Here is a 26,839-nt window from a genome sequence, read left to right as displayed (position 1 = left end):
CACAATGGAATTATCGATGCACCAAGGGAGCATTTAAAAATGAACTGTGAGTTAAAAGTCAGGGCTTGTATTGTATACGTAGTCGCAATAGACAAATAGACAACTAAAATGAACATTATTTGTTGAATGAAAGAATCAACCAAAAGCATACAGAACGTATCAATTTAGTAATTGTAACAGTTACAGTAAACTGGTTTAAATCAAAGAAGTATAAAATACACATAAATGATATTTATTTGTATAGCTCTTTGTTTAAATATAATAACATTTTGGAAGATTATTCAGACCATGATCTGAAAATTTCGCTTGGTGGATCCGTTCAACAGTCGAAGGCATTACGTATATGTTTTATTTTCTTTCAAAGGAGAACCATTGCAGTTTCTAATTAGAAGCAATATGTAAGAAACATCTGTTGCAAAAAGCCATACATAAAGGTTGTGTTCATATTAAATGCAAAATATGAAACCCACATCAATGTTAGAGTAAACATATCAAACACAATAGACACTCGGTATCTCGAATTCCAAGGCATAGAGCGTTTTACTTTGAGGTAACCGAAATTCGACTTAAAATGATATTTTGCGCACGAGTTTTGTGTGTTGACTTGAATATGTCTTCGAAATAGAAGGAATTTTGAGATAAGTGAGTTCGAGATATTGAGATTCAACTGTATTATATAACTAGATGATTAAAGTAAAATATGAACTTCCGTAGAGTCGCAGAATTCCAATTTCATGTCTATAATAGATATGTTGAATTACAAATAATTTCATTTCAGCACTACGGTGTTCCATTCGTGCCAACACCTGCTCCGTACAAACACGAAGCGTAAAGGTACGATTGTACGATGGCGAAGCGCGACAGTACGCACTGTGATGGTGATGGGCTCGAATCCTTGTTTTCTGCTTGGCTTCACAACGTTCAGGTCAGCTTGAGGATGCATTGAACCATGTGGATATATTGCTGGTATGTATGTCCATATAATAGAACATATAAATATGAATTTTCAAGATATGTCGATGGCAATGAAGGTTTCATTATGAAATTATCTTTAGCATTATACATTATATGCTAAGGAAGAACGGTGAAATCTGTTTAAAATGTTTAGAAATTTTAGGTGTCTGAAATGGAGCGCGAATCCTTATTAATACTATTATCCATAGCGTTCGGGAGAACTTGAGGATGAATTGAACCATGTGTGTATATATATACTGTTGCTATGTATATCCAAAATAGAGAACAACATTTGGTCATCTTAGGTCATCGTTGGAGTCGGAACGAGATATAAAATGAAGTTTGTTTCCATTCAAATTCCCAGAAATCATCCTGATGAATATACATTTAAGTGATATGAGAATAAGATTGGAGTTAAAGTGCATACGCTTTTTTACGCCTAACAGTATAACCAGACTAAATCTACAATGAAATATATTTTGGAACTGAAATTGACCGATTCAAGGTTTGGACAATCTTCTAAATTTAGACGTAGCGTGGATTTTTTCTGAAAACATACATGTCGAAGAATGTGTTCCACGAAATGCCACAGCTGATGTGTCTAAATATTTCAAGAAATTTCATTAAAACATTTTAAGTAAAGATTTCCGGGATGAACATCCTAAGAACAAACACAACAACAAGTACTTGATTAATCACAATCAGACACTCCCGCCGAAAATATTCGTAGACCTGAACAATCATAAGAAGTTGTTCCTTTCAAACATGTTTTGATAACTTTCGATTTGATATTGAACAAATATATGAGTAAACATTACTAATCATGTACAATAATCTTCTGATATCAGTTGCCCAGAGTACTATGGAGGCACTGTTAAAATTACCATAAGTGCTTATCAATTTAGTAAACCACAGCCTCTCCAGTTCTTGTTGCAACATCGAGGTGTGAACATTTTCAAAAAATGACCACTCACTTCGTAAACCTACAGAAACACGCGTTTTTTTTTTTTTTTTTTTTTTTGTCGCTATCTAGTCATCTTAAGTGATCATTTGAATTACTTGAAGTACTCAGAATGTTTTATAAGTACACTTTGAAATAAGTCAAGTGCTCTTGCATCTTATGAAGAGTCTTACCACTTCATTTTTTCCTTGTTTTAAATGGTTACACAATATTGCGAATATCAACACCCTTAGCATCATTATTCTCTTTATAATTTGACGTCTTAGCGCAAAACTAGTGAAACTGTACACGGGGATAGATACAGTTATACAGATACAACAAGTTTCCGGACAGGTGACGATTTTGTTAAAACGATAGTCTTTCCTGTTTTAAGTTGTCAGTCAAATCAAATGTACTAACAGTATTTACGACAAAACTGCTTCTAATCAAATATACGAATGAGTTGTATAAACACACCCTTACTACATAGTCACGGCATAAAGGGCATTTATTATGAGTTTAAATTGCGCTCGCATCACATTCTGTACAACCCGTATTATTCTTTGAGACAAATCATGTTTAAGACATATTTGTACGACTTTCCCCTATTACTGGCATAGTTTTAAAATTTTTATTCCTATTACTGGCATAGTTTGATTTTTTATTCCTATAAATGGCATAGCTTGAAATCTTTATTTGTTTTACTGGCATAGTTTGAAGAATTTTATTCCTATTACTAGGAGAGAGTGAAGATTCTCATTCCTATTATTATGATAGAATAAAGATTTGTTTTCCTATAAGTTGCAAAGTTTGAAGATTTTCATTTCTAAAATCGTGTAGTTGGAACATTCATACCTATTGTTATTACAGTTTGAAGATTTGTATTCGTAGTACTAGCGTTACTTCTATCACTGGCGTAATTTGAAGATTTTAATTCCAATTCTCGGCATAGTTTGAAGATTTTTATTCCTATTCTTGGCATAGTTTGAAGACTTTCGTCCTATTAATGGCGTAGTTTGATGTTCTTTTTATTCCTATTACTATGGTAAATTGAAGATTTGTATTCCAATTACTAATATAGCTTGAAATGTTTTATTTCTGCACTGGCGTGGTCTAAAGATTTTTATTCCTGTCACTGGCGTGGTCTAAAGATTTTTATTCCTAATATTGGCGTAGTTTGAAAATTCTTATTCTTACTAGGATATATTGAAGATTTTTATATCTATTACTGGCATAGTTTGAAGTTTTTTATTTCTATTACTGACATACCGGTAGTTTGAGTTTGTTTTCCTAATATTGACATAGTTCAAGATTTTATTCCTTTTTCCGGCATAGTTTGAAGATTTTCTTCCCTGTCATAATATAGGTTGAAGATTTTATTGCACATAGGTGGAATATTCTTATTAATATAACAGTATAGTTTGAAGATTTATATTCCTTTAATTGGCATAGTTAGATTTTTTATACCTATCATTGGCATATTTTAACTTTTCATTTCTTATACCGGCGTACTTTTAAACATTTATATCCCTATTTCTGGGTACGACATAGTTTGAAGACTTTTATTCCGGTTATGTTCATACTTAGTTCGAAGAATCTTATTTCTATAACTAACGCAGTTAAAAGATTTTATTCCTATCACTAGGATATATTGAGGATATTTATTCCTATTACTAGGACATATTGAAGATTTTTATTTTTATTACTAGGATATACTGAAGTATTTTTATTCCTATTACTGGGATATATAAGGTAAAACCTAATACTAGGATATATTGAAGATTTTATTCCTATTACTAAGATATGATGAAGGTTTTTATTTCTATTACTAGGAAAGTATGAAGATTTTTATTATTAGGACAGTTTGAATTTGTATTCCTATTACTCGCGCTGTCTGAAGATTTCTATATACATATTAATGATACTGATTCTTTGGTTTCTGTTTGAACAGCTGCTTATATGCTTAAGTTCTCATTTTTATTACGGGAATGTGGCAAAATATGTCATATTGTTGCCGATAATGCCTAAAATATTCTTAATCGAAACGTAGAATAAGGATCAATGATACGTCAAAGTAAAGAGGTTCCTAATTAATAAATATAATAACACTTGAGAATTAAGAGGGACTTCTTTGTTACTAAGCCAAGCCAGTAATTAACCGATTGTCTCTAATCACCTTGTTTAAGTATTTGCCCGGAAATTACTACTTATACTATTCTAAATGGTATTTAATTGGGACATAATGTAAGGTTTGATAATTATTATGATGCAACCTACTGTTCAAGAATGGGCCAACTCGTAAGACAGAGAATCTTGGGGGTTCTAATTTTTGGAAATGGACTCAAACGTCATGCTTTTGCTAAATTCGAAAATGTATCTGTACAGCACAAGCATCTATATAGCACAAACATACGTAAAACACAAACATCTATATAGGCCCAAATATATGTATATCACAAACATCTGTACACCACAAACATCTATACAACACAAACGTCTGTACAACAGCACAAACATCTATAAAACAGCACAAATATTTGTTCAACAGCACAAACATCTGTACACCACAAACGTTTGTATACCACAAACAACTACAATTCCAAATTCAATAATACAACATCACAAACATCTGGACGGCACACATATCTGTACAAGACTTCAAACATCTGAACAGCACAGACATCTGTATAGCGCAAGGATCAATACAACACAATCATCTGTACAACACTATAATTATCTATAAAACACAAATATCTGTACCTACAAACATCTTTACATTACAAACATCTGTATAGCACAATTACCAAATTGAATATTTATTACATAACTAGGAATTTTCTGTCTGAAATACAGAATACATCTTGCTAACAAACGCAAAAGCCTGTGTTATGGAAAATATTCAAATATGAGATATTGCTTTAGCTGCGAAGTCTAATATATGACGTAAGAAATGACGAAATGATGGCGTTTCAACGTTCCATGTGTAAAAATGTTCACCGTTTGTAACAAGTTTTCAGTCTTATCTTACTAAAATTGTTGTCAATTGCGGCTGATAAACATTAAAATAGGTATATGCATACATAAAAGCGTCATCAAAACAGTACATTGATCTGCAATGGTACATTCGGTTCTCTTTTGCCAGGCCGGATCACACCTGGCGCAAGCGATCATTCCACCAGAGTCGGTTATAATACCTCTGTTATATGTGAATTAGTCCACTTTTCTACTTTTTGTCTGGCATGTGACTAAACATTTACTGTCTGTTTGTATGGAGTCCATTTATTTGTTTGGATAATATAGTTCTGTCAGCCGGTGCCACGTGAACGAGACGTGAGAACTATTGTACAAGCCAGTGCCTCATACAAACATATCCAATGAATAAAATCTATAAAAAGAACGTTTAGAAGCATAATGATGTAACCTTTTAAAACTCAGTTTAGTAATGAAATGTTTAACACTCCCGATCATCACCGACGTTTCTACTATTTTGCTTGGCCGCTTTCTTATAGATTTGATTTACTATACAGTATGAATAAGATTATGTAAATGAAAATATCTGACTACGATTGTTTCAATGAGGTTTTAGAAGACGGCGAATGAAAATATTCAATTCATCAAAGCATTGTGAACTCTTTCCCAAAATAACTCTCTGTGATCTATATCTGACGGAAGCTCAAGGTACGTTTGATGCCTTATTATATCCAGGATTTCCAAAGGAAGACCTTCCATGGGAACTTCTTCTAACATGATTAGACATAAGACATTTCGTCCAGTTTTAATTGCTTCCATCCTCGCCATATTCATCTCAAAAATACACCAATCACTTGCCAGGAAATGCCGACTCATAGTAATAAGCGTCTTGCGGGAAGTGCTTATTGCTCGAACAATATTATCACTTACAAATTCTCCTAACTCGAAATCTCGATCGTGAACTAAAAGCCGTAATTGTCGTTTGTCTTCGAGCTCGGGAATTAAATCATTTTTAATGAATGTTCCATTTTCGTTTGCGTATGAAATAAAAACGTCATGCGTGAATTCGCCGTCGTCGTCATCCGGGTGAAGAAGAAGTCCTTTTCTGTTCATCCGTAATTTCATTGAATAGTAAAAGTACCGCAGATCCCATCTATATCGGTATATTATACATAGAATAATGATAGCAAGGAATAATACAAATCCCAAACTTGCACATATTGTTAGCACAGTATAATCCGCACAGTCCTTCTTCAGCCGCTTGCTTATTTCTTCTGCAAACTTTAACTTCGTTGAGATACCATTTTCATACTTACACATATAATCATCCAACTGTATGAAGCGTACCGTTGTGACTGAAACCCAATCAACAAAATTTCTGTCTTTGCAGGTACATGAAAGATTGTTGCCCGACAGGTCAATATAACTATAGTAATATATAGGCTTTAGGTTTGCAACAGCATCTAATATATCCATGATATTTTTGCCGATCTTGTTCAGTAGATTATGGCTTAGATTTAGTTCCTGTAACGGAACTGTGTGGTCAAATGTTAAGTCAATTTGAGTTAGAAAATTGTCAGAGAGATCTATTCGCTGTATAGATCTCAGACCACTGAATATTTTTTGTGGAAGATATCGAAGTTTAATGTCAGCTAATACCAAAAATCGAAGACTCTTTAACTCTCGGAAAATTCGCCCTTCGGTGTCTTTTCGTAAAAACCGTTCAATAAAATTTCTGCTCAAGTTTAATTTTATTAAACTTGTGAATCCATCAAATACATCAAATGACAATGTATCACATGAATTCCAAGCAAGATTTAGGTCTAACAGTTTAGATAGGCCAGTAATAGGGCCCTGCCAGCTCCAAAAGATGTTTCTTTCTAAATTCATTCTGAGGAGTGAGTTTGGTTCACATATGCAAATATTTTTTAATGTATTTCTGATTCGTAATCCGCTGAAATCTACATCTTTAAGCGACTGTGGGAAATGCAATATGATATCGTTGTTTAAACCTTTGCCCTGACAATTTGCACATAGCGTGTTTGGTAGTATGTGAACATTTATGTTCATACTTGTATTTTGCTCTAGATAATGCTGTTTAGCTAGGTAATTTTCCGCGGTTCTATTGTAAACCGACTGCAACATTTCTTTTGTTTTGTTGTTGAAAAATGCCATTGGGTCATAGTTCATAGTTTGTTCAGCTAATGTGAGGTGATTTAAATTTTCAAACACAGCACCGTCAAATACTCTATGTACGTATTCACCAGCAAGTAGCATGTTGTTTGTCAGTGACAACTTCTGTATTTTCCGAGGAATGAAATCAACCGCCTCCTCGGTGATGTATGCAAGCCTGTTTGCATCAAGAAACAGGTCATCAATGTCCATGTGTTTCAGATATATCAAATGTTCCTTTTCAAGCCGTGTACAGTCGCCAAATGTTTCATGTATTTTTGACAGTTTTAGCTCTTTCAGATGTTGCGTTTGCAAGCCGATTGTTATATTAGGCAAATATCTAAAATGCAGTTGTTCGTTGTAAGACAGGTCAAGATTTTTCAAATTCTTGAGTTCAGAAAAACTGCCAGATTCAACATGCTTTATGTTGCAATTGCTTAATTTCAAACTGGTAATTCTTTTCAAATTTCTAAACATGTCTACATTAACTGTGCTAAAATTGCATCTGCCACAGCTGCTACTCAGTTCCAGTGTTGTTAAATTGGTCATAGTAGCAAATGTATATCCGAAATCTTCAGCTTGTAATCCATCGATCAAAAGTTGATGTAATTGGTTAAGGTTTGCTATTGAAGTGGCAGGGTATTTCTCGTCGCTAGAAATACCATCTAAGTTCTGGTGGAGATTTAAACGCCCGAGTTTCTCTAGAGGTTTGAACACGTGCGCTGGTATTGCTTTGCTGTTGTAACGAATTTTATTTCCACTTAATTCAAGGGTATGCAGGTTTTTAAGTCCTTCAAACACACCGTGTCTCAGCTGTTTTAGGTTGTTATTGGAAATGTCAAGATATTTTAGATCTGTTAATTCCTTGAAAGCTCCTGGCTTAATGTCTGTTATGTTGTTGTTGTCTAATGTCAGTACTGTCGTGGTATTCGGAATATTCTGTGGTACGTCTTTCAGCCCAGCTTGGGTGCAATTAACCATTAACATATATGTGGAGTTTGTGTAATAGCTCTCATCACGACATATGCATGCCTTGAACCATTTGCATTTTTCAAATTGTTCATACACATCTGCAGCATTATCTGTATCACTTACAGTTTCTTTTCGTTCAGAAGTAAAGTGTTGCATTTTATCCATTGCAACAGATACGTTTCTACAGTAACATATCATAAACCATATGCATGCAAAAGTCGATAAATTCCTCATTTTCTCTGTGAGATACCAAGTAAATCACTCGTCGACATAAGATTCAGTTAAATAGCTCGTAATATATACACAATATCCAGAGTAAAACGTTTCAATATCTTCCCATAAACGTAAAGGAAATTAATCATAAATTAGAATCATGATGCGGAAAAATGGCACACGTGTTTATGGAAGAGTATGTATGAGAATTAATTCATTTACAACGTTAAAAGATGTGTGAACAGGTTGTTTCAAGTGACTTGTGTCAAGAAGGGCGAGAAGGAAGTTAAAACATAACAGTGGAAAAACAGATAACATGTAAATCAAGAAACTCACTTTTCCTTTCATTACAATTAATGTTTGTTGTATACCGACCTCTCCAGATATTGTCGGGAAATACTTTCATTTTCGACGATCCTTTATGTTTAAAACATGTTTATTATTATGGTAACTAATGCAATTTTGCGACAATGTATAAATCCTGATAAAAGTTTAGAGAAAAAATAATTATATGTTAAGTTTTGAATATTTGTTGTTTTTTAACCCACTGTTTGTTCAAAATATATTTTTGCAAGTAACTTGAAGATATTGCTTAAGTGCCTAGACAAACATTTTGTCAAAAACATGTCTTCCAGTAACAACAGTGTTAAACTCACATACTGTTTAAACATGTCAATATTTATGTGCAAACATCATAAGATGGTGTTTTGATTTATTTTGCATAACAATTAATTATCATTTTAGTTAATACAATTGACTATCACATGGCATCTTATAAAATCAAGGTAATTGCGTAGTATTATAATCTTATGAAAATACCAATGAGCCATGCCATGGGAAAACCAACATAGTCGGTAAGCGACCAGCATGGATCCAGACCAGCCTGCGCATCCGCGCAGTCTGGTCAGGATCCATGCTGTTCGCTAATAGTTTCTCCAATTCCAATAGGCTTTAAAAGCGAACAGCATGGAGCCTGGCCAGACTGCGCGGATGCGCAGGCTGGTCTGGATCCATGCTGGTCGCATACCCACTATGTTGGTTTTCTCATGGCGCGGCTCCAATATATCTTCATAATAAGAGCAAATCCCCTTGACAAAGGAACAGCACCGGATTACGAAATAAGGAATGGCGAATTCTAGGTTTTTACATTTTAATATTGTTCTGGATAAGGATATCATATTTAACACTAAGCAGGGGTCAAAGAATTTAAAATTAGAGCATCATATATAGCTTGCATAATTAATTTTAGAAATTCGTTTTAGAAAATGTGTACTAAGTAATCACTGAGTTAAACCTGTTTTTTCCGGAATTCCGCACTGATTTTACAGTGAATGAGATTTAAGGGTGCAGTATTAAATAAAATAAAGACAGGAATTGACATCCATGTTAAAGGTCAATTTGAATCTTATAGTAATATCATTTCTAGGCTTGAACTGTGGTATTAAAATATTAAAGACAAGGCGAGATATCTAATTTTATCATCTACGGAATGACAAAGTTATCGAAAGTTCATATCAAGTTTATAATATCTTTCTCGTGTCTGTACGTCTACATTTGGAACATTATCTATTCTGACCTAAAATGTTTCTCTACCGTCATGTACAATATAATAAACAGCTACTTACAAAGCATGTCGTTTTTGGTGGAACTTTTAGCAGGTAAATTTGAGACTTCTTAACAATGCTAACAATATCATTTCTTAAACTACCTTTAATTCTTGTATTATATTAAACGTTTTGCTTTATTTTTCAACAAGATCTAACAAAACTTATGTTTACTTGCAAGACAAAAATTTTGACAAAAAGCGACTGCATACTGTTATATTTACACATTATTTCAATTAATGCATACAGTCTAAGCTATATTTTATATATTTTAGCTTCCCATAGTTTCACACACAACTGCATTGTTGAAAGATGCAACAATGTTTATTTTTATACGCCCGTCCGTCCGTCATAAATCATGTCCGGGGGCATATGTTAACGACCATTCAAGGTATGTACATCAAACTTGGCATATAGGTAGGTAGTGATGCGAGCATATAAACCGGGTCGGTGGGTCAAAGTTCAAGGTCATAAATGGAGCTCAAATGCCAAATTAGTCCCCCATATTTCGTGTACGGAAAGCAACCGTAATAACCATTCAAAGTGTTGACTTAAAACTTGGCATATAGGTAGACGGCAATTAGGCAATGTGCAAAGTACATAAACCTGGTTAGTAGGTCAACGGTCAATGTCAAAATTCAACTCATCAATACGGCAAAGGTAAAGGTCAAGATTTTAGGTCAAAGATCAAGTCTGTCCGTCATATTTCCTGTCCATAGCATCATTTGATAAGAATTTTAGGTACTGACTTCAAACCTGGCAAATAGATAGCGGGTGTGAGACGATGTGCAAAACACATGAACCGGGTCAGTAGATCAAAGTCACAAATTGACTAAAGCACGACTTGCAGCCCGAATGAATTATAACAGATTCGTATTGTTGAATTGTGTTGAAAGATGGTTCTGCTATGTACCATTTTTATTCTTTGATGTATCTTATGAAAACAATTACATGTAGATGAAATAGGAAAGTACTATTTCATGGCGCATGTATGGCGCAAAATATAGTAAGTCGACGTTACGTTAACGCGTAACAGTGTTGTAAATGTTGAAATACGCGTAGTAACACGTCCCGTTGATTAACTTGTGCGTAGACGTCTAGTAAGTGATTCTACATACCTAATAAAGAATGAGTGAATTAGGTGTAACACCGGAATATTATGATCATTTTGATTCTCAAATATCTTTTTATATAAAGTAGAAAATCATATATGGTTGCACTTTTTCTCGGCGCCTGTATGATGCCAATTAATACATCTACGTCACGTCAAATTTCTGTGTTTTAACAGATATATGCACGGACTTTTCATATTAGAATGCAAGTAAAATTAGTCATGACTGACGATTTGAGGTAGTTCTGTGATGGCGTAACGTCATTTATCCGGAAAACGTAGAATAAAACCTGGATGTGGGGTACGAAAATTAAAATCATTTTATGAATTAATGGCAACCCGTGAGTAAATGTATTACAATGGTACTGATACTATCTTTCTACAGTTTAAATATGATATTGAAACATCTGACACGTAAATTAATTCAAATTAATGTCTTAAAATTACCTTGAAATGTGCGGTTTACTTTAATCATGATCAAATATCTCAAATATAAGCACACTGACCTATACATTTTATTTCACCACAATATAGAACATATGTTTATTTACGACTGTGTGAAGATTCATTAAAATCTACATCGTAGACAAATTACTATTCTCGAAAACTATTATGAAAGTTGTGATTTTCCCATACACTGCAACTATGAAAAAATGCGTGAGGTACAAATTTTCAAATCAGTCTAGTAAAAAATCAAGCACATGACCGCATCTTCTTTATTTGCTGAATTTTCTAAATATATTCTGATTTTTTGAAAAATCAGTGTTTAATCAAATTCTACATTGTAAGAAATTTTCGAACGTGCAGAACTACCTAAAAATGGATCTGTTGAACAAAAATAACATTACATGCATCTCATGAAGCTCGCTCCTGTAATTTGAAAAGAAAAAGATTATTTTTATTCGTTAATAAATTGCGAATTTGAAAATCATTGTTAATTTTAGTAAACGTTTGATAAGAACTTTCAATACAAACAGCTTGACTTCTTCTTTCCAGTGCTGTTATACATGTAGTTATGTTCGGGTTCCTTTGGTCACGAGATACAGATAAAATCATGTGGGAATTTTTGATACGCTATCAGTCATATACTGCGCAGATCTGTGTCATGTTATACTAGAAGAACACGTGATTTATAACTCCTTTACAATGCTTTACTGGCGACATACTGCTCAGACCTTTTTGTGACATCACTAGAAAGCATTTTTATTAATTTTCGTTTCCAGTGCTGTTATCAGTGACATATTGCTCAGGACTTTGTCAAGATATAGATACTAAAGCATGTGAATTGATGTTGCACCAGAATCCGGGACTTTGCAATGACCCTGGTCTGTCCTCCACTGCATGTCCAAGATTCTGTAAAAAATGCCGTAAGTAAATTCAAATCTGAATATTTACTGTTCATGCTTGAACGTCGTATTTTAAAGTTCGTCAGTAAATAAAATGCGAACAGAAAAAGGCACGAAAATAGATATTTGTACAACAAACGATCTCCAGCAGGTTGTTGCATTTAAGATAATTTCTTTTATACAAGAGACTAATATGATATTTAGATTCTTAGTTGAAAATCAATATCTTGAATTCGCTTATCTCAAAATTCTCGAAGACATCCGGAAAACACGTGCACAAAATATCATTTTAAGTCGAATTTCGGTTATCTAGAAATAATGCGCTCGATCTCTTTAAATTTGAGATACCGAGTTGCAACAGTATTCCTATTATAGGTATAAAGCAATTTCTGGTAGAAGTATGCCCTAACTTTATTGACAGTATCTGAAGATATTTGCTGGAGCATTATTCTTATGCCATTTTCCCAGAACTGAGTACCTTTCTATATTCCAGCTGCATATTTAAATATTTAATAGAAACTTAGTATGCCACTAAATCGATTTCAGTCAATGACAACTTTTGTACAAATAAAAGTAATTATTATTGATATTTTGTTCTCTCTGTCTGTCAAAATTCAATTGTATGTATTACGATTTTACTCTTATACCGAACGAAGTTCCAGTGTATTCAATAGAGGATTATTGATGGATGCGTTTTTTATAATGAGTTTATATTATACAAGTTGAATTTATTAATAAAATGCTAGACTCTACATGTTTTGTTCTGCTGAAACATCGAACACTCGTCTGCTCATAATCAAGTATAATAGTCACCGTCAAAATATTATAACATTAGTGTAGTACTACAAATATGTTTAAACGTTTCTTTCAGCTCTAGTTTGCCACCATTGCGACGCGACTGTTCAGAACTTCACAGACTGTAACACAACACGTACCTGCCAAATTGGAGAGGTGATTCTTTTTCATCAGCCACCCAGATAATAAAGTCAGTACACAAAATACAGTTGAAACTCGATATCGCGAACTCGCTCATCTCAAAATGCCGGCTATCTCGAAGACAATTTCAAGTCCCGTCCAGAAAAACACGAAATAATATCATTTCAAGTCGAACTTCGGTTATCTTGAAGTAATCTTGTAATCCGAGATACCGAGTTTCAATTAAATAATTATTATAAAGAACAATTCAAATAGAATTTGTCGAATGTATCTCTTGTAGTTAATCATTGTCAACAAACTTAATAAATACAAATGTATATACTTACAGTCCAAATGCGTTTCGTTTAATCGAACTAAATGCAGCTATTGCATTCAAGTACCTAAGAAATTTGTTCAACCCGCATTAATGCAGATGTGACATATCCTAGTTCATAACGCTTCATTGAACACGAAGTCGTGTGTTAATCTGAGGTACGTGCACTTGCCGAACATTGCCGATGAAAAATGCGACTCAACTTAATATCATTCGCTATTAAAAGAGTTGCTGTAACTGTAAATATATGGCATTAAATTTTGGTTTGAGACTCTATTTGGGTATGAATACATGGTTGCCCTTTGATTGCGCACGGAAACTTCCATCTCCGACATACCTTGACACACCAAATTTTTCATATCAGCAAGTGATTTCTTTTTAATTACGACTGCAAAAACTTTACTAATGGACTTCCGTAGGTTTATCCCAGGTATTTTTTAAAATGCTTCATTGCACTTGAATGGTGTATCCAATGGCTTACGGTATCCGTTTATTTCGTGCAAAAGCGTTTGGACCTGAGAAAGGTTTGCGCTAGGTGTGTACCTCATTTGCTCACTGAGGAGCAAAAGAAACAACCGGGAACTTCTGAAAACATACAAAGACTGTGATAGTCGAGTTAAATCTAACTTAGTAACAGGTGGCAAAACCTGGGTGCACATGTTTGAGCCATAGAGAAGGGCTGATAGTAAGCAATGGAAGCGAAAAGAAAAAAAAACGCCCCTGTATTGCTAAGAGAACCATAAGTTCGAAAAAGATGTTGTACGCAATTTTCTTCAATTCTAGTGGGCCAGTCTTTCAAAAGCCTTGTCCATCTGGTCATACAGTAACTGGACGATTCTACAAGAACTATGTACTGAAGAAAGTGAAACATGAAACAATAAGAAACGTCCAAGCAAAGGACGGTCAGGAGTCCATCTTACACACGACAACGCCTCCTCTCACAAGTGCGATGTTGTTAAGTCTTTTCTGGCTTCTAAAAAGGTGGAAAAAAGCTGTAAACCATCCGCTTTATTCACCTGACCTGAGTCACTGTGACTTTTTTTATTTCCAAAGTTAAGGAAATGTTTTCTGGAAAGAAATATAAGTCCAGAAGTTCTCTTGGTAGCGCCATTTATCAGTGTCTCATACAGATACCAAAAGAAGACCATTTATCTGCTTTTCGCGATTTGGTAAAAAGGTTACAAAAATGTGTTTTGGTAAAGGGGGAATACTTCGAAGCTTTCTAATAAAAAAAATTTTGCTAAAACGTAGCACTTAAGAAATCCGAACCCAATGACAGAACTTTTTTGCAGGATCCTCGTGCCTATCATATATTAACAGTTTTCAAAACCAGTGACTTTTTCTGCTTCAGCAATGTATGCTTCATCAGCTGACCTCTTCTGGAGATGGACACCATGAATACAGAATGAGCTGTGCTAGTGTAGAGGTAACTAACGTGTCATTACTCTACGAAGAAGTACCCATTTGACATGCAGGCTTTACATCTATGTTTGTTTAAGTGAAATGAATCATTGACAGTCAGTTAACTGAGACAGTATATTCATATTGCTGTCATTTCAAAACGAACATGCCAGTTATATGTTTTAAGTCAGAAAAGACTGCAGCGTCATAGTAGAATACAAGAATTTATCTCAAGCTAGAGGCGTGGATGGAATCTTCTGGCTCGAGGGTATCTGTTTAGGCGGTAACGAGAAAATAACACAGTTCTAAGCACTGAGAACAGAATTAAATGTAATCGCTTTTCCTCTTTTTACTTCGTTTGATGAAGTGCTGATTTCATAAGGAGTTTTTGGGGAACTAATATATGTACGCATTTACAATAGCGTCGATAAAGTTTAAATTTTCTTCATTGCAAATTTCACATTTAAATATTTGCTCGTACAATTTCTTTTGTACATATTTTAATAGATGTGCGATGGCACCGGTTTGATGCCGTTTGGAAGACGTGGTCTCCAGTCACGTGATATCAACGTACATTGTTGTACAGACGACATGTGCAATCACCCAGGTTATACTTTTTGAAAATACATAAAACTCATTTTAATAGACTTTAGTTTGTACAAAAATCATTGTTGTCAAATAATATAAGACGTAAGTTTACCGCACAAGTTCAGTGTTTTGTGTCTGGCAAAGAATGTTCAACTTCCATTGGGTTGCATATACTAGTAACACTTTATGGAATTTTATTCGCATGACTTGAATATTTTTGAAGTTACATTATGTATTAACATTACTTTTGTTTTATTAAATTATAAATTTTTAACACCTTTCTAAAAATGTGTGGGTTTATACTAAAAGCACAAACGTTACAAACCTTTGAAGATTTGGTGTAAATTCTTCCCTCAAAGACCCAAAATAGAATAACTTTAATGCTTTTGTGTGTCCATGAAGTTAATTATACATGCTTTTCATAAAAAAATGAGAAATACAAGTATCTACTTACAAACTGATAGTGACTTATGTAAGGCCAAGACAATGTGTTAAATCTCTTAACAAATTAATTGAATTAGTGTAGCACAATGCACAGTACATGATGTATTAATTTTAGTGTAGATAACATTTTATTTCTACAGTGTAAGACAGTTATTTGCCTAAATTTGTATTGAAAAGAGGTTGACTTGAGAAGTGTGCAAACGTAGTTGTGAACACGCATCAATACAGGAAGGGTCTGAATTGTCTATTTGTCATCTTGTCATCTTGTAGTATAGCTGTATTATACTTGTATTATTGGAATAATTTTATGAAGTATTTGTGAGGTGAAGTAGGTTACTATGACAAAGTAGGTCTTTAAATGTCAAGTTTATATTTTTCTAATTATTCAGCCTGCAAACGAGACATTGAAATCCTCATTCAAGATTCCACTGATTCTTCAGCCTCTCAACACATCATCCAGTTCCTAAAAGACCTAGTATCACACCTTGATATCGGTCCCACTGACAATCTAGTAGGCTTGGCATCGATAGAAGTATTAGTTAACAGACAGTTCCATCTAAATTCTCATACAACTAAATCGGATCTTCTCCAAGCTTTGGACAGAATCAAATTCAACCACCGCACTAACCTTGTAGATGTCAATGACGTAACACATTTCTTGAATAATGAGCTGCATCAAGGAAGTCACAACGGGGATAGGCCAGCTTACGCGAACGCTGTTCTAATCATCGCTAATCATGCGACGAAAAATACACATTCTCACTTACACCATGATGATCAAAATGCCATCTTATCCTCCATGACTGTAATCAACGTAGGTTCTGGTTCCAACGCACAGCTTGACTCGTTAGCAACTGATCCGCAACATGTGCTTAGCGTCACCGACTACCCTTCATTATCTCAGAGTTTGTCACATGTTCTTGCACTTTTCTGTATGTGATCGTTTTTGAAATATAACTGCCTATTGCATCTGATGCTGCGTAGTTTTGTAGTTTTCATTTGATTAAGAAACAGATTAGTATGTTATAGCTGAAGGCAGAGGGTTTCATAAGCATTTGTAGCACAAACGTATTAATACCTTACTTTCATAGTTTGTTATAACGTAAATAACTAGCAACTTTTGCTATGATCATGATGATGTTTTCAATAGAAGACATGTCATGAGGTCTTCTGTCAGACTCCACTTGAATATGGCCTTGCAAACGGACATACTGACTGACGAACGGATAAATAACGGTCATGGTTTCTATCTATGGATATTTTTTCATGAAAAAGTTAAACTTCCTTAAGGCTTTAATTTTTATGTAAAATCAGATGCAACAGCTGTCCAAATAGATGTTATGCATAATTACATGGTCAGAAATACACTACTTTTATTACTGCATCTGAACGTATTACATTAGAACCATAAAGAAAGGTAATTAAAACAATAAGATCAATAAAACTTCCTATTTTGTTAATCAATATTCAAACCTTTGACAAAATGACTGAAATGTTTTATTATAGTCAACCACCAACAATTGCCAACAAATGAAATCTACCCTTACCTTTTATTTTTTAAATTCCTTCGTGTCCGAAATGTCTGAAATTTACTTAATGGAAAATACCGTTTCAATTCTCTAAGCGATAGATTCAAATCAGATCAAGATATCTTGAAAATTCAAAAAAAGTTCCTACTACCAACCTTAGAATTCCTTCGTGTAATGTATGTTTAATATGAATGAGTCTTATATTTAAAGGCAAATCAAGGAAATTATTCAAATATGACACTACTGCTTTAGTTGCAATGTCAAATATGACGTCAGAAATGACGTAATGATGACGTTTCAACCTTCCATGGCTAAAACAGTTCACCGTTTTAAACCAGTTTTCAGTTTTATCTAACTAAAAGTGTTGTCAATTGTGACTGATAAAACACTTTTTTAAAAATAGGTATATGCATATAACAAAAGGCTAATTAAAGCAGTATTTTGATGTGCAAGGGTGCATTCGGTTCTCTTTTTGCCAGGCCGGATCACATCTGGCGCAAGCGATCAATTAAACAGAGCCGAATGCAGCACTGAAGTTATAATAACTCTGTTATTATGTGAATAAGCAATTGCATGTAGTCCACTTTTCCAGTCAATGCCTTCCTTGTGACAAAACATTCACTGTTTGTATGCAGTCTATTTAACTGTTCTGTATAATATAGTTCTGTGAGACGTGAGAACTGTTGTACATGCCAGTGCCTCTATGAACAAAATCTTTAAAAAGAACGTTTAGAAGCATAGGGTGCAACCATTCAAAACATTTTCAAACTGTTTAACACCTCTTACTCCCACACATCACAGATATTGCTATTATTTTGCTTGACCGCATAGTTATAGATTTGATTCACTATATAGTATGAATCAGATTATTTAAAAAGAAAATATCTGGCTACCATTGTTTCAATGAGGTTTTAGAAGACGGCGAATGAAAATATTCAATTTATCAAAGCATTGTGAACTCTTTCCCAAAATAACTCTCTGTGATCTATATCTGACGGAAGCTCCAGCTCTCTGTGATCTATATCTGAACGAAGCTCCAGCTCTCTGTGATCTATATCTGTAGGAAGCTCCAGCTCTCTGTGATCTATATCTGACGGAAGCTCCAGCTCTCTGTGATCTATATCTGAAGGAAGCTCCAGCTCTCTGTGATCTATATCTGATGGAAGCTCCAGCTCTCTGTGATCTATATCTGAAGGAAGCTCCAGGTATGTTTGATGCCTTATTATATCCAGGATCTCCAAACATTACAGTTAAAACAAATAGTGTTTGTTGTATGCCGACTTATATCACATAAAACATAGCTAGAATTGGAAACGTACTCAATTAAAGGCGTATGCTAGAATTCCCTGTATATCAGATGGGCGAAAATTTTCCCAATAATAGAATTTCTTTAAACTTTGGATATTGAAGGACAATCATCTAAGAAACAAAAATATGCAATAAAAATCATAGGTCGCCGGTATCGAAAAAGAGTTATCTGCCCTTGAAAACGTCATTTTTGGTGGAAATGCCGTTTTCAAGGGCAGATAACTCTTTTTCGATAGCGGTGACCTATGATTTTTTTTTTTTTTTTTTTTTTTTTTTTTTTTTTTGTTTCTTAGATGATTGTCCTTCAATATCCAATGTTTGAAGAAATTCTGTTATTGGGAAAATTTTCGCACCAAATTCTAGCATACGTCCTTAACTGATACCATATTATAGATCATATATACGTACCTATAAAGTTTTGTTCTTTAATTCATACACAGTTTGTAAAAAAAGTTTTGTAAATGCTCATCGCCTAGTAGCCATGTCTCCTTTAAAACACCTTTCTGTCGAGTGAAACTAAAGAAAGTTGGCATTAATTACTACGCAGCAAAATACTGGCTGACTGAATGTGTGTGTGCGTGCGTGCGTCCGTGCGTGTGTGTGTGTGTGTGTGTGAGTGTTTTCGGGTTTAACGTCTTTTTCAACAATTTTCAGTCATATAAACGACGGTGTCTACTTGTAGCAGTGAGCACAATACCCAACTTTATAGTGCTGCTTCACTGGAAAATCATGCCGTAGACACGTGGCATGATACCCCCACCCAGTCACATTATACTGACACCGGGCTGACCAGTCCTAGCACTATCCTCTTAATGCGGAGCGCCAAGCGAGGAAGCTACTAGTACCATTTTTTACGACTTTGGTATGACGCGGCCGTGGATCGAACCCACGACCTCCCGCACTCGAAGCGGACGCTCTACCACTAGGCTCCCGTGGCGGTGACTGAATCTGACGGTCCCGTGAATAAAATATTAAACATACCATTTTTTTCAGATACTGTCGCAAAATACTATATTTTCAACCATCCTGTATGTTTATAAATATGCAAAAATAGCCTTGCTTCTTAGTATTAAAGGAATAGTTTAAGAATGCCGCTGTTTATTTTAGTAGACAATGTCAATTGCTTTCAAAGGAAGTCAAAGACAATTTTCTTGCAGCACAATCAAATTCAAAACGCTAAATAATCAGGATGAATATTCAACAGGGAAAGCCAGATTTTAAAAACGCAGCCTCCACAAACCGAAACGCAGCTCGTGGACGTGCACACGACCAACACATACACAAAACAAACATGAGAGGAAAAAACAAACAAGTAAAGGAACAGAGTGGGACACCGCCTTGGAAACGGTCACTGGGGAGCTTTTAATATTAAAACGTCTGTTTATTATTATGGTGTAACTACAGCTATTTTTAGACAATGCATAAAATTAATCCTGATATAAGTTTAGAGAAATGATATTTGGAAATTTGTTATTTTTTTATCCCTCTGTTTGCTGGAAATATATTTTTGCAAGTAACTTAAAGTTATTGTTTTAGTGCCTAGACAATAAAACATTTTGTCAAAAAACATGTCTTTCAGCAATTACAGTGTGAAATTCAAACACTTTTTACATAAAACATTTGCCAACATTTTTGGTCAAAAATCATAACATGACGTCTTGACTTATATTTTGAAATAAAGTCAATTATTAGTTTTAACTTATTGGAATTGAACACTCACATAGCATTTTTTATGAAATCAATGTAATCACTTCGCTTACCTAAGGAAAATGCCGAGCATGATATATAGCTTGCACAATTTTCAAAACCTCAAAATCCGTTTTTTAAAACTGCGTACCTAGTTATAAACAAGTTGTTTAAGCAGTGTAATTCTTAATATTCCAGTACCCGTGATTTCACTACATGGAGCCAAACCGGGCTCTCAGACTTAGACAAAATTTTCCTCACTCTTACTGCCAAGTTAAAGAGTATTAAAGGTGCAGTGTTTAGTTATAAATAAAAAAGAATGGAACTCATGGTCGACTAAAGTGTGCATAAAGCTTCACAAGTATACAAACAATAGATAAACGTGTTCAACTACAAATGTAAAGACAGGAATGGACTTGCATGTGAAAGGTCAAACTGAATATTTCAGTAATATACGATTTGTACGCTTAAACTTTGGTACCAAAATATAAAAGACAAAGCGTGATATCAAGTTTTAACATCCACTGAACGACAACGTTATCAACAGTTCATATAAAGTTTATGATATTTTTCTCATGTCTTTATTGTCTTTATTTGGATCATTATCTATTCTGTTCTTAAATGTCTCTATACCATTACAATGTTTATGAGCAGCTACTTGCAGAGCATGCTTTTGGTGAAACTTTTAGCAGGTAAATGAGACTTCTTTACAATATTAACAGTATAATTTCTTCAACTACCTACAATTCTTGCATTGTATAAAACGTTTTCCTTTATTTTTCAGCAAAATCTAACGAAACTTATGTTGACGAAAAGCGACAGCATACTTTTATATTTACACATTCTATAAATTAATATATAGAATCTAAGCCGGATTTAATATATTGTAGTTTGTCAAACACAACTGAAAGATGCAACACTGTTTATTTTCATACGCCCGTCCGTCTGTCCGTCATAGCTCATGCTCGGGCACATGTTAACAACCACTCAAGGTATGGCCATAAACTTTGGCATATATGTAGGTGGTGATTCGATTATGTGCAGAGTGTATAAACCGGGTGGGTGGGTCAAAGTTTCAAGGTAAAAAATAGAGCCCAAATGTCAGTTTTGGATCCGTCCATTGACTTCAAACTTGGCAAATAGATGGTGGGTCATAAATTGACTTTTTCTTCATGTTTCGTGTCGGGAGCAGAACTTTTCAAGGTATTGAATTTAAACTTAACAGTGTTAACATACGCGTAGTGATACGTCCCTTTGGGATAACGTAGAAGTGCGTAGACATGATTCTGCATACCTAATAATACATACCGTACGAGTGAATTAGGTGCAACGCAATGTTATGATCATTTCGATTCTCAGACGTCTTTTATATAAAATAATAAATCACATGTGGTAGCACTTTTTCTCGACGCCTGTATGATGCCAAATAATACATCCAAGTGACGTCAAATATGTTTTAACAAAAATATGCACCACTGAGATTTCATATTAGAATGCAGGTTACATTACTCATAGCATACTCTGACGATTTCCCAAAACGAAATAAAATGGTTCTATCAACAAAATACTAGTAAACATTATATGCGTCTCCTGTAGCTTGCTCCTGTAATTTGAAAAAGAAAAGATTATTTTTATTCGTTTGCTTGTCTAATATAATCTGAAAAGTAGATATAATCTGAAAAGTAGATCCCTCGGAAGCACCAAGAACAAGGCAAACAGTGAAAATTGCAGACTCGGTTTGATCGAGTCTGTTCATGAGCTGTAATGGAAAATGCAACACTGCCCACGCCCCCTAGCATGCCGTTACAAAATGGCGAATTTGAAAATCGTTGTTAATTTTAGCAAACGTTTGATAAGAACTTTCAATACAAACGTCCTTTTTCCAGTGCTGTTATACATGTAGTTATGTTCTCTTTTTGTTTTTTTGTTATGAGATAGAGATAAAATCATGTGAATATTTTTATACGCTATCAGTCATATACTGCTCAGATGTGCGTCATGTTATTCTAGACGAACATATGATTTATAGCTCTTTTACAATACTTTATTGGCGCCATACTGCCCAGACCTTTTTGTGACATCACTAAAAAGCATATTTATTAATTCTTGTTTCCAGTGTTGTTATCAGTGACATATTGTTCAGGCCTTTGTCAAGACATAGATACTAAAGCATGTGAATTGATGTTGCAACAGAATCAGGGCCTTTGCAATGACCCTACTCTGTCTTCAACTGCATGTCCAAGATTCTGTAAAAAATGCCGTAAGTAAATTTGGATCTGAACATTTACTGTTCATGACTGAAACGTTGTATTTTAGACTTCGTCAATAAATAAAATGCGAATAGAAAAAGGCACGAAAATAGATATTTGTACAGCAAACGGTGACCAGCTGGCATCAAAAGGAAAAGGCAATGTTGTTTTGAAGTAAATTCTATTTGCTTGGATTTCTTTAATCATTTAAAGAAGTGAAATAATTTTCAAAATCGACTTAAAAATGAGTAAGTGTGAGAATTTAAATATTTGATAAAAATGGCGGATTTATTAAATTTCTAGACACATATTTGAATTGTATTTACTTATTTCTGTAAAATATTTTTTACCAGCTATAATGAAATAAATTACCATGTTTTACATCTTACACAAAGGAAACGTATAAAATTAATCTGTTTAAAAGGTTACTTGCTAAATAAAAAATTCAGCTGTGTGTAATTGACGTCATAAACATACAAAATGGCTGCCTCTATGATCAGCAATAATTTTCTTAAATTTCAAACTGCCATATCTTTTTCAAAAATGGTCCGATTTAAAAAATTCCTTCAGCGTTATGAAAGTCTTGAGGATGGCTTTCATATGAAATGTCATTGCCAAGCTTTCCTTGTCCTTTAAGATATTTTTTTAAATATTAGAGATTGACACGATTTTTAGATTCTTAGTTGAAATTTGATATCTTGAATTCGCTTATCTTCAAGTCCCGTCCCGAAAACACGTGCACAAAACATCATTTTTAGTCGAATTTCGGTTATCTCGAAGTAATCCCTTTGAAATCGAAATACCAAGTTTCAACTGTAGTTTTATAATACGTAAAATTCAATTACTGGTATTTGTTTGCCATAATTCTATTAACAGTAACTGAAGATGATTCATAGAGTATTATTCGTATACCATTTTCCCAGTACTGAGTACCTTTCTATATTCCAGCTGCGTATTGAAATATCTAATAGAAACTTGGTATATATGTATGCTACTAAATTGATTCAGTGAATGATAACTTTTGTACAATTAAAAATAATCATTATTGATATTTTGTTCTCTCGGTATATCAAAATTCAATAGTATGTTTTATGGTTTTACTCTTATACCGAACGAAATGCTAGACTCTGCATCCCTTTTCAGCTGAAACATCGAAATTTCGTCTGTTCATAATCCAGTATAGGCATACTAGAATGGACCAACGCCTTCTATACAGGAAAAGACGTTAAGGTCAAAATACCATAACACTAGTGTCATCATGTGACTACAAATATGTTTTGAATTTTTCTTTCAGCTCTAGTTTGCCACCATTGCGACGCGTCTGTTCAGAATTTCACAGACTGTAACACAACACGTACTTGCCAAATTGGAGAGGTAATTGTTCTTCTTCAGCCATCCAGACAATAAATTCAGTACTCAGTATAGAGTTGAAACTCAATATTTCGAACTCGCTTATCACAAAATTCAGGCTATCTCGAAAATAATTCCAAGTCCCGTCCCGAAATATTTTCAGTCGCATTTAGCTGGAAGTAAAACGTTCGATACATAGGAATCCGAGATACCGAGTTCTAAACTCAGTACTAGAACAGTTCATAATTATAGAATTTACCGAGTGTATCTCTTCTGATGCGGTTAATCATTGTTAACAAATGACACTTTATAAATACATATGTATATATTTACAGTCAAAGTGCGTTTCGTTTAATCGAACTAAATGTAGCTATTGCTGCATTCGAGTACCTAATAAATTTATTCATCCCGCATTAGTGCAGATGAGACATAAACGAGGTAGTAACGCTTCACTGGTCACGAAGTTGTGTACTGATTTGAGATGTATACGTGCATCTGCCCGACGTAGTCCTCAACTTAATATCGTCTGCTATTAAAACAATTGCTGTATAATGTAAATATATGGTATGAATTTTGGTTTGATAAGCTTCTGCATGGGTATGAATACATGGTTGCCTTTTATGAAACTTTCATAATACACTAAGTTTTTCATATCAACAAATGATTTCTTTTTAATTATCTATCATTTATTAACAGTTTTCAAAACCAGTGACTTTTCCTGCTTCAGCAATGTATGCTCCATCAGCTGACCTCTTCTGGAGATGGGCACCATGAATACAGAATGAGCTGTGCTAGTGTAGAGGTACCTAACATTTCATAAATCTACTGTTCTAAGAAGAACCCGTATGACATGCAGGCATTACACCTCATTTTGTTTAAGTAAATTGAATCGTAGATAGTCAGTAAACTGAGAATTTGAAATTTTATTCATTTATGAACATGTCAATTATATGCCTTTAGGTCAGAAAAGACTGCGACGTCATAGTAGAATATAAGAATCTATCACAAGCTAGAGGCTCGGAAGGAATTATCTGACTCGAGGGTATCTGTTTAGATGGTAACGAGGCTCTGCCGAGGAAATATAACACAGGCGCACTGAGAACATAATTAAATATAATCGCCTTTCCTCTTTTTTTTCTGTGCTGATTTTATAAGTTTACGTGGAACTAATCTGTGTACGCGTTTACAATAGCGTCGACTCAGTTTACATAATTTCATATTTAAATATTTGCTCGTACAATTTCTTTTGTACATATACTAATAGATGTGCGATGGCACCGGTTTGATGCCGTTTGGAAGACGCGGCCTCCAGTCACGTGATATCAACGTACATTGTTGTGCAGACGACATGTGCAATCACCCATCGGTACCAACGCCAGCACCAGGTTATACTTTTTAGAAAAAATATAAAACTCCATTTGCTAGACTTTAGTTTGTACAAAAACCATTGTTGTCAATTAATGTAGGACGTTAGCTTACCACACACGTTCGGTGTTTTTGTCTAGCAAAGAATGTACAACTTCCATTGAGGTTGCATATACTAGTTACACTTTATGAAATTTTATTCGCATGACTTGAATATTTTTGAAGTTACATTATGTATTAAATCTAACATCAGTTTTGTTTTATTAGATAAGAAATTTAAAAGACCTTTCTAAAATTGTATGGGCCTATACTAAAAACACAAAAGCTACAAACTTTTGAAGATTTAGTGTAAATTTCTCACCTTAAAGACCCACCATAGAATAACTTTAATGCTTTTTTGTGTCCATGATGGTAATTATAGAAGGTTTGCATAAAATATTGACAAATACAAGTATCTAGTTACAAACTGATAGTGACATATATTAGGCCAAGACAATGTGTTAAATCTCTTAACAAATTAATTGTGTCTTTAAATGTCAAGTTCATGTGTTTTTTTCTCTTCATTCAGCCTGCAAACGAGACATTGAAATCCTGATTCAAGATTCCACTGATTCTTCAGCCTCTCAATACATCATCCAGTTCCTAAAAGACCTAGTTTCACACCTTGACATTGGTGCTTCCGACAATCTAGTAGGCTTGGCATCGATAGATACCGGAGTTCACAGACAGAACCATCTAGATTCTCATACAACTAGATCGGATCTTCTCCAAGCTTTGGACAGAATCAAATTCAACCACCGCACTAACAATATAGATGTCGATGACGTCACACATTTCTTGAATAATGAGCTGCATCCAGGAAGGCACAGTGGGGATAGGCCATCGTACGAGAACGCTGTTCTAATCATCACCAATTATGCGACGAAACATACCCACACTGATTTAGATTCTAACTTACACCATGATCATCAAAAAGCTTTCTTATCCTCCGTGACTGTAATCAACGTAGGTTCTGGTTCCAATGCGCAGCTTGATTCGTTAGCAACTGATCAGCAACACGTGCTTAGCGTCACAGACTACTCTTCATTATCTCAGAGTTTGTCACATGTCCTTGCACTTTTCTGTATGTGATCGTTTGGGAAATATAATTGCACATTGCATCTGATGCTGCGTAGTTATGTAGTTTTCATTTGATTAGGAAACATATTATTATGTTAAAGCTGAATGCAGAGTTTGTCATGAGCATTTTAGCATAAACGTATTTAATACCTTAATTTCATAATTTTGTTTTAACGTCAATAACTAGCATTTTTTTTTTTTGCTAGGATGTTGTTTTCAGTAGAATACTTGTCAAGAAGAAGATGTTTTGTGTTAGACTCCACCTGTAT

General features: G+C 34.4%; 3 protein-coding genes across 4 annotated transcripts; 2 read left to right on the top strand and 1 right to left on the bottom strand.

Moving 5' to 3' along the window:
- Window positions 1-818: 818 nt before the first annotated feature.
- LOC123534425 (collagen alpha-3(VI) chain-like) lies at window positions 819-16,938 on the top strand. 2 transcript variants are annotated; one of them, XM_045316669.2, is made up of 6 exons: window positions 819-966; window positions 12,160-12,303; window positions 13,154-13,233; window positions 14,883-14,957; window positions 15,440-15,539; window positions 16,354-16,938. In XM_045316669.2, the coding sequence occupies exons 2-6, from the start codon at window positions 12,225-12,227 to the stop codon at window positions 16,902-16,904; spliced, it is 885 nt and encodes a 294-aa protein (XP_045172604.2). In that variant the 5' UTR covers window positions 819-966; window positions 12,160-12,224; the 3' UTR covers window positions 16,905-16,938. The 2 variants fall into 2 exon arrangements, with proteins under 2 accessions (XP_045172604.2, XP_045172601.2); XM_045316666.2 differs by lacking the exon at window positions 819-966 and adding an exon at window positions 9,792-9,879.
- On the bottom strand, window positions 4,610-8,453 carry LOC123534424 (toll-like receptor 4). Its single transcript, XM_045316665.2, has one exon. It carries the CDS (start codon window positions 8,240-8,242, stop codon window positions 5,501-5,503), a length of 2,742 nt encoding a protein of 913 aa, XP_045172600.2. The 5' UTR covers window positions 8,243-8,453; the 3' UTR covers window positions 4,610-5,500.
- Window positions 16,939-21,057: 4,119 nt separating the features above from the next.
- LOC128547223 (uncharacterized) lies at window positions 21,058-26,616 on the top strand. Its single transcript, XM_053519204.1, has 6 exons — window positions 21,058-21,179; window positions 22,604-22,747; window positions 24,031-24,110; window positions 24,814-24,888; window positions 25,351-25,471; window positions 26,020-26,616. The coding sequence occupies exons 1-6, from the start codon at window positions 21,128-21,130 to the stop codon at window positions 26,580-26,582; spliced, it is 1,035 nt and encodes a 344-aa protein (XP_053375179.1). The 5' UTR covers window positions 21,058-21,127; the 3' UTR covers window positions 26,583-26,616.
- The last annotated feature ends 223 nt before the right edge of the window (window positions 26,617-26,839 follow it).

This window comes from Mercenaria mercenaria, chromosome 12 (assembly GCF_021730395.1).
Source record: "Mercenaria mercenaria strain notata chromosome 12, MADL_Memer_1, whole genome shotgun sequence".
NCBI lineage: Eukaryota > Metazoa > Mollusca > Bivalvia > Venerida > Veneridae > Mercenaria > Mercenaria mercenaria.
Note: the sequence above shows the minus strand (reverse complement) of the source record. Positions and strands in the feature narration are given on the sequence as shown.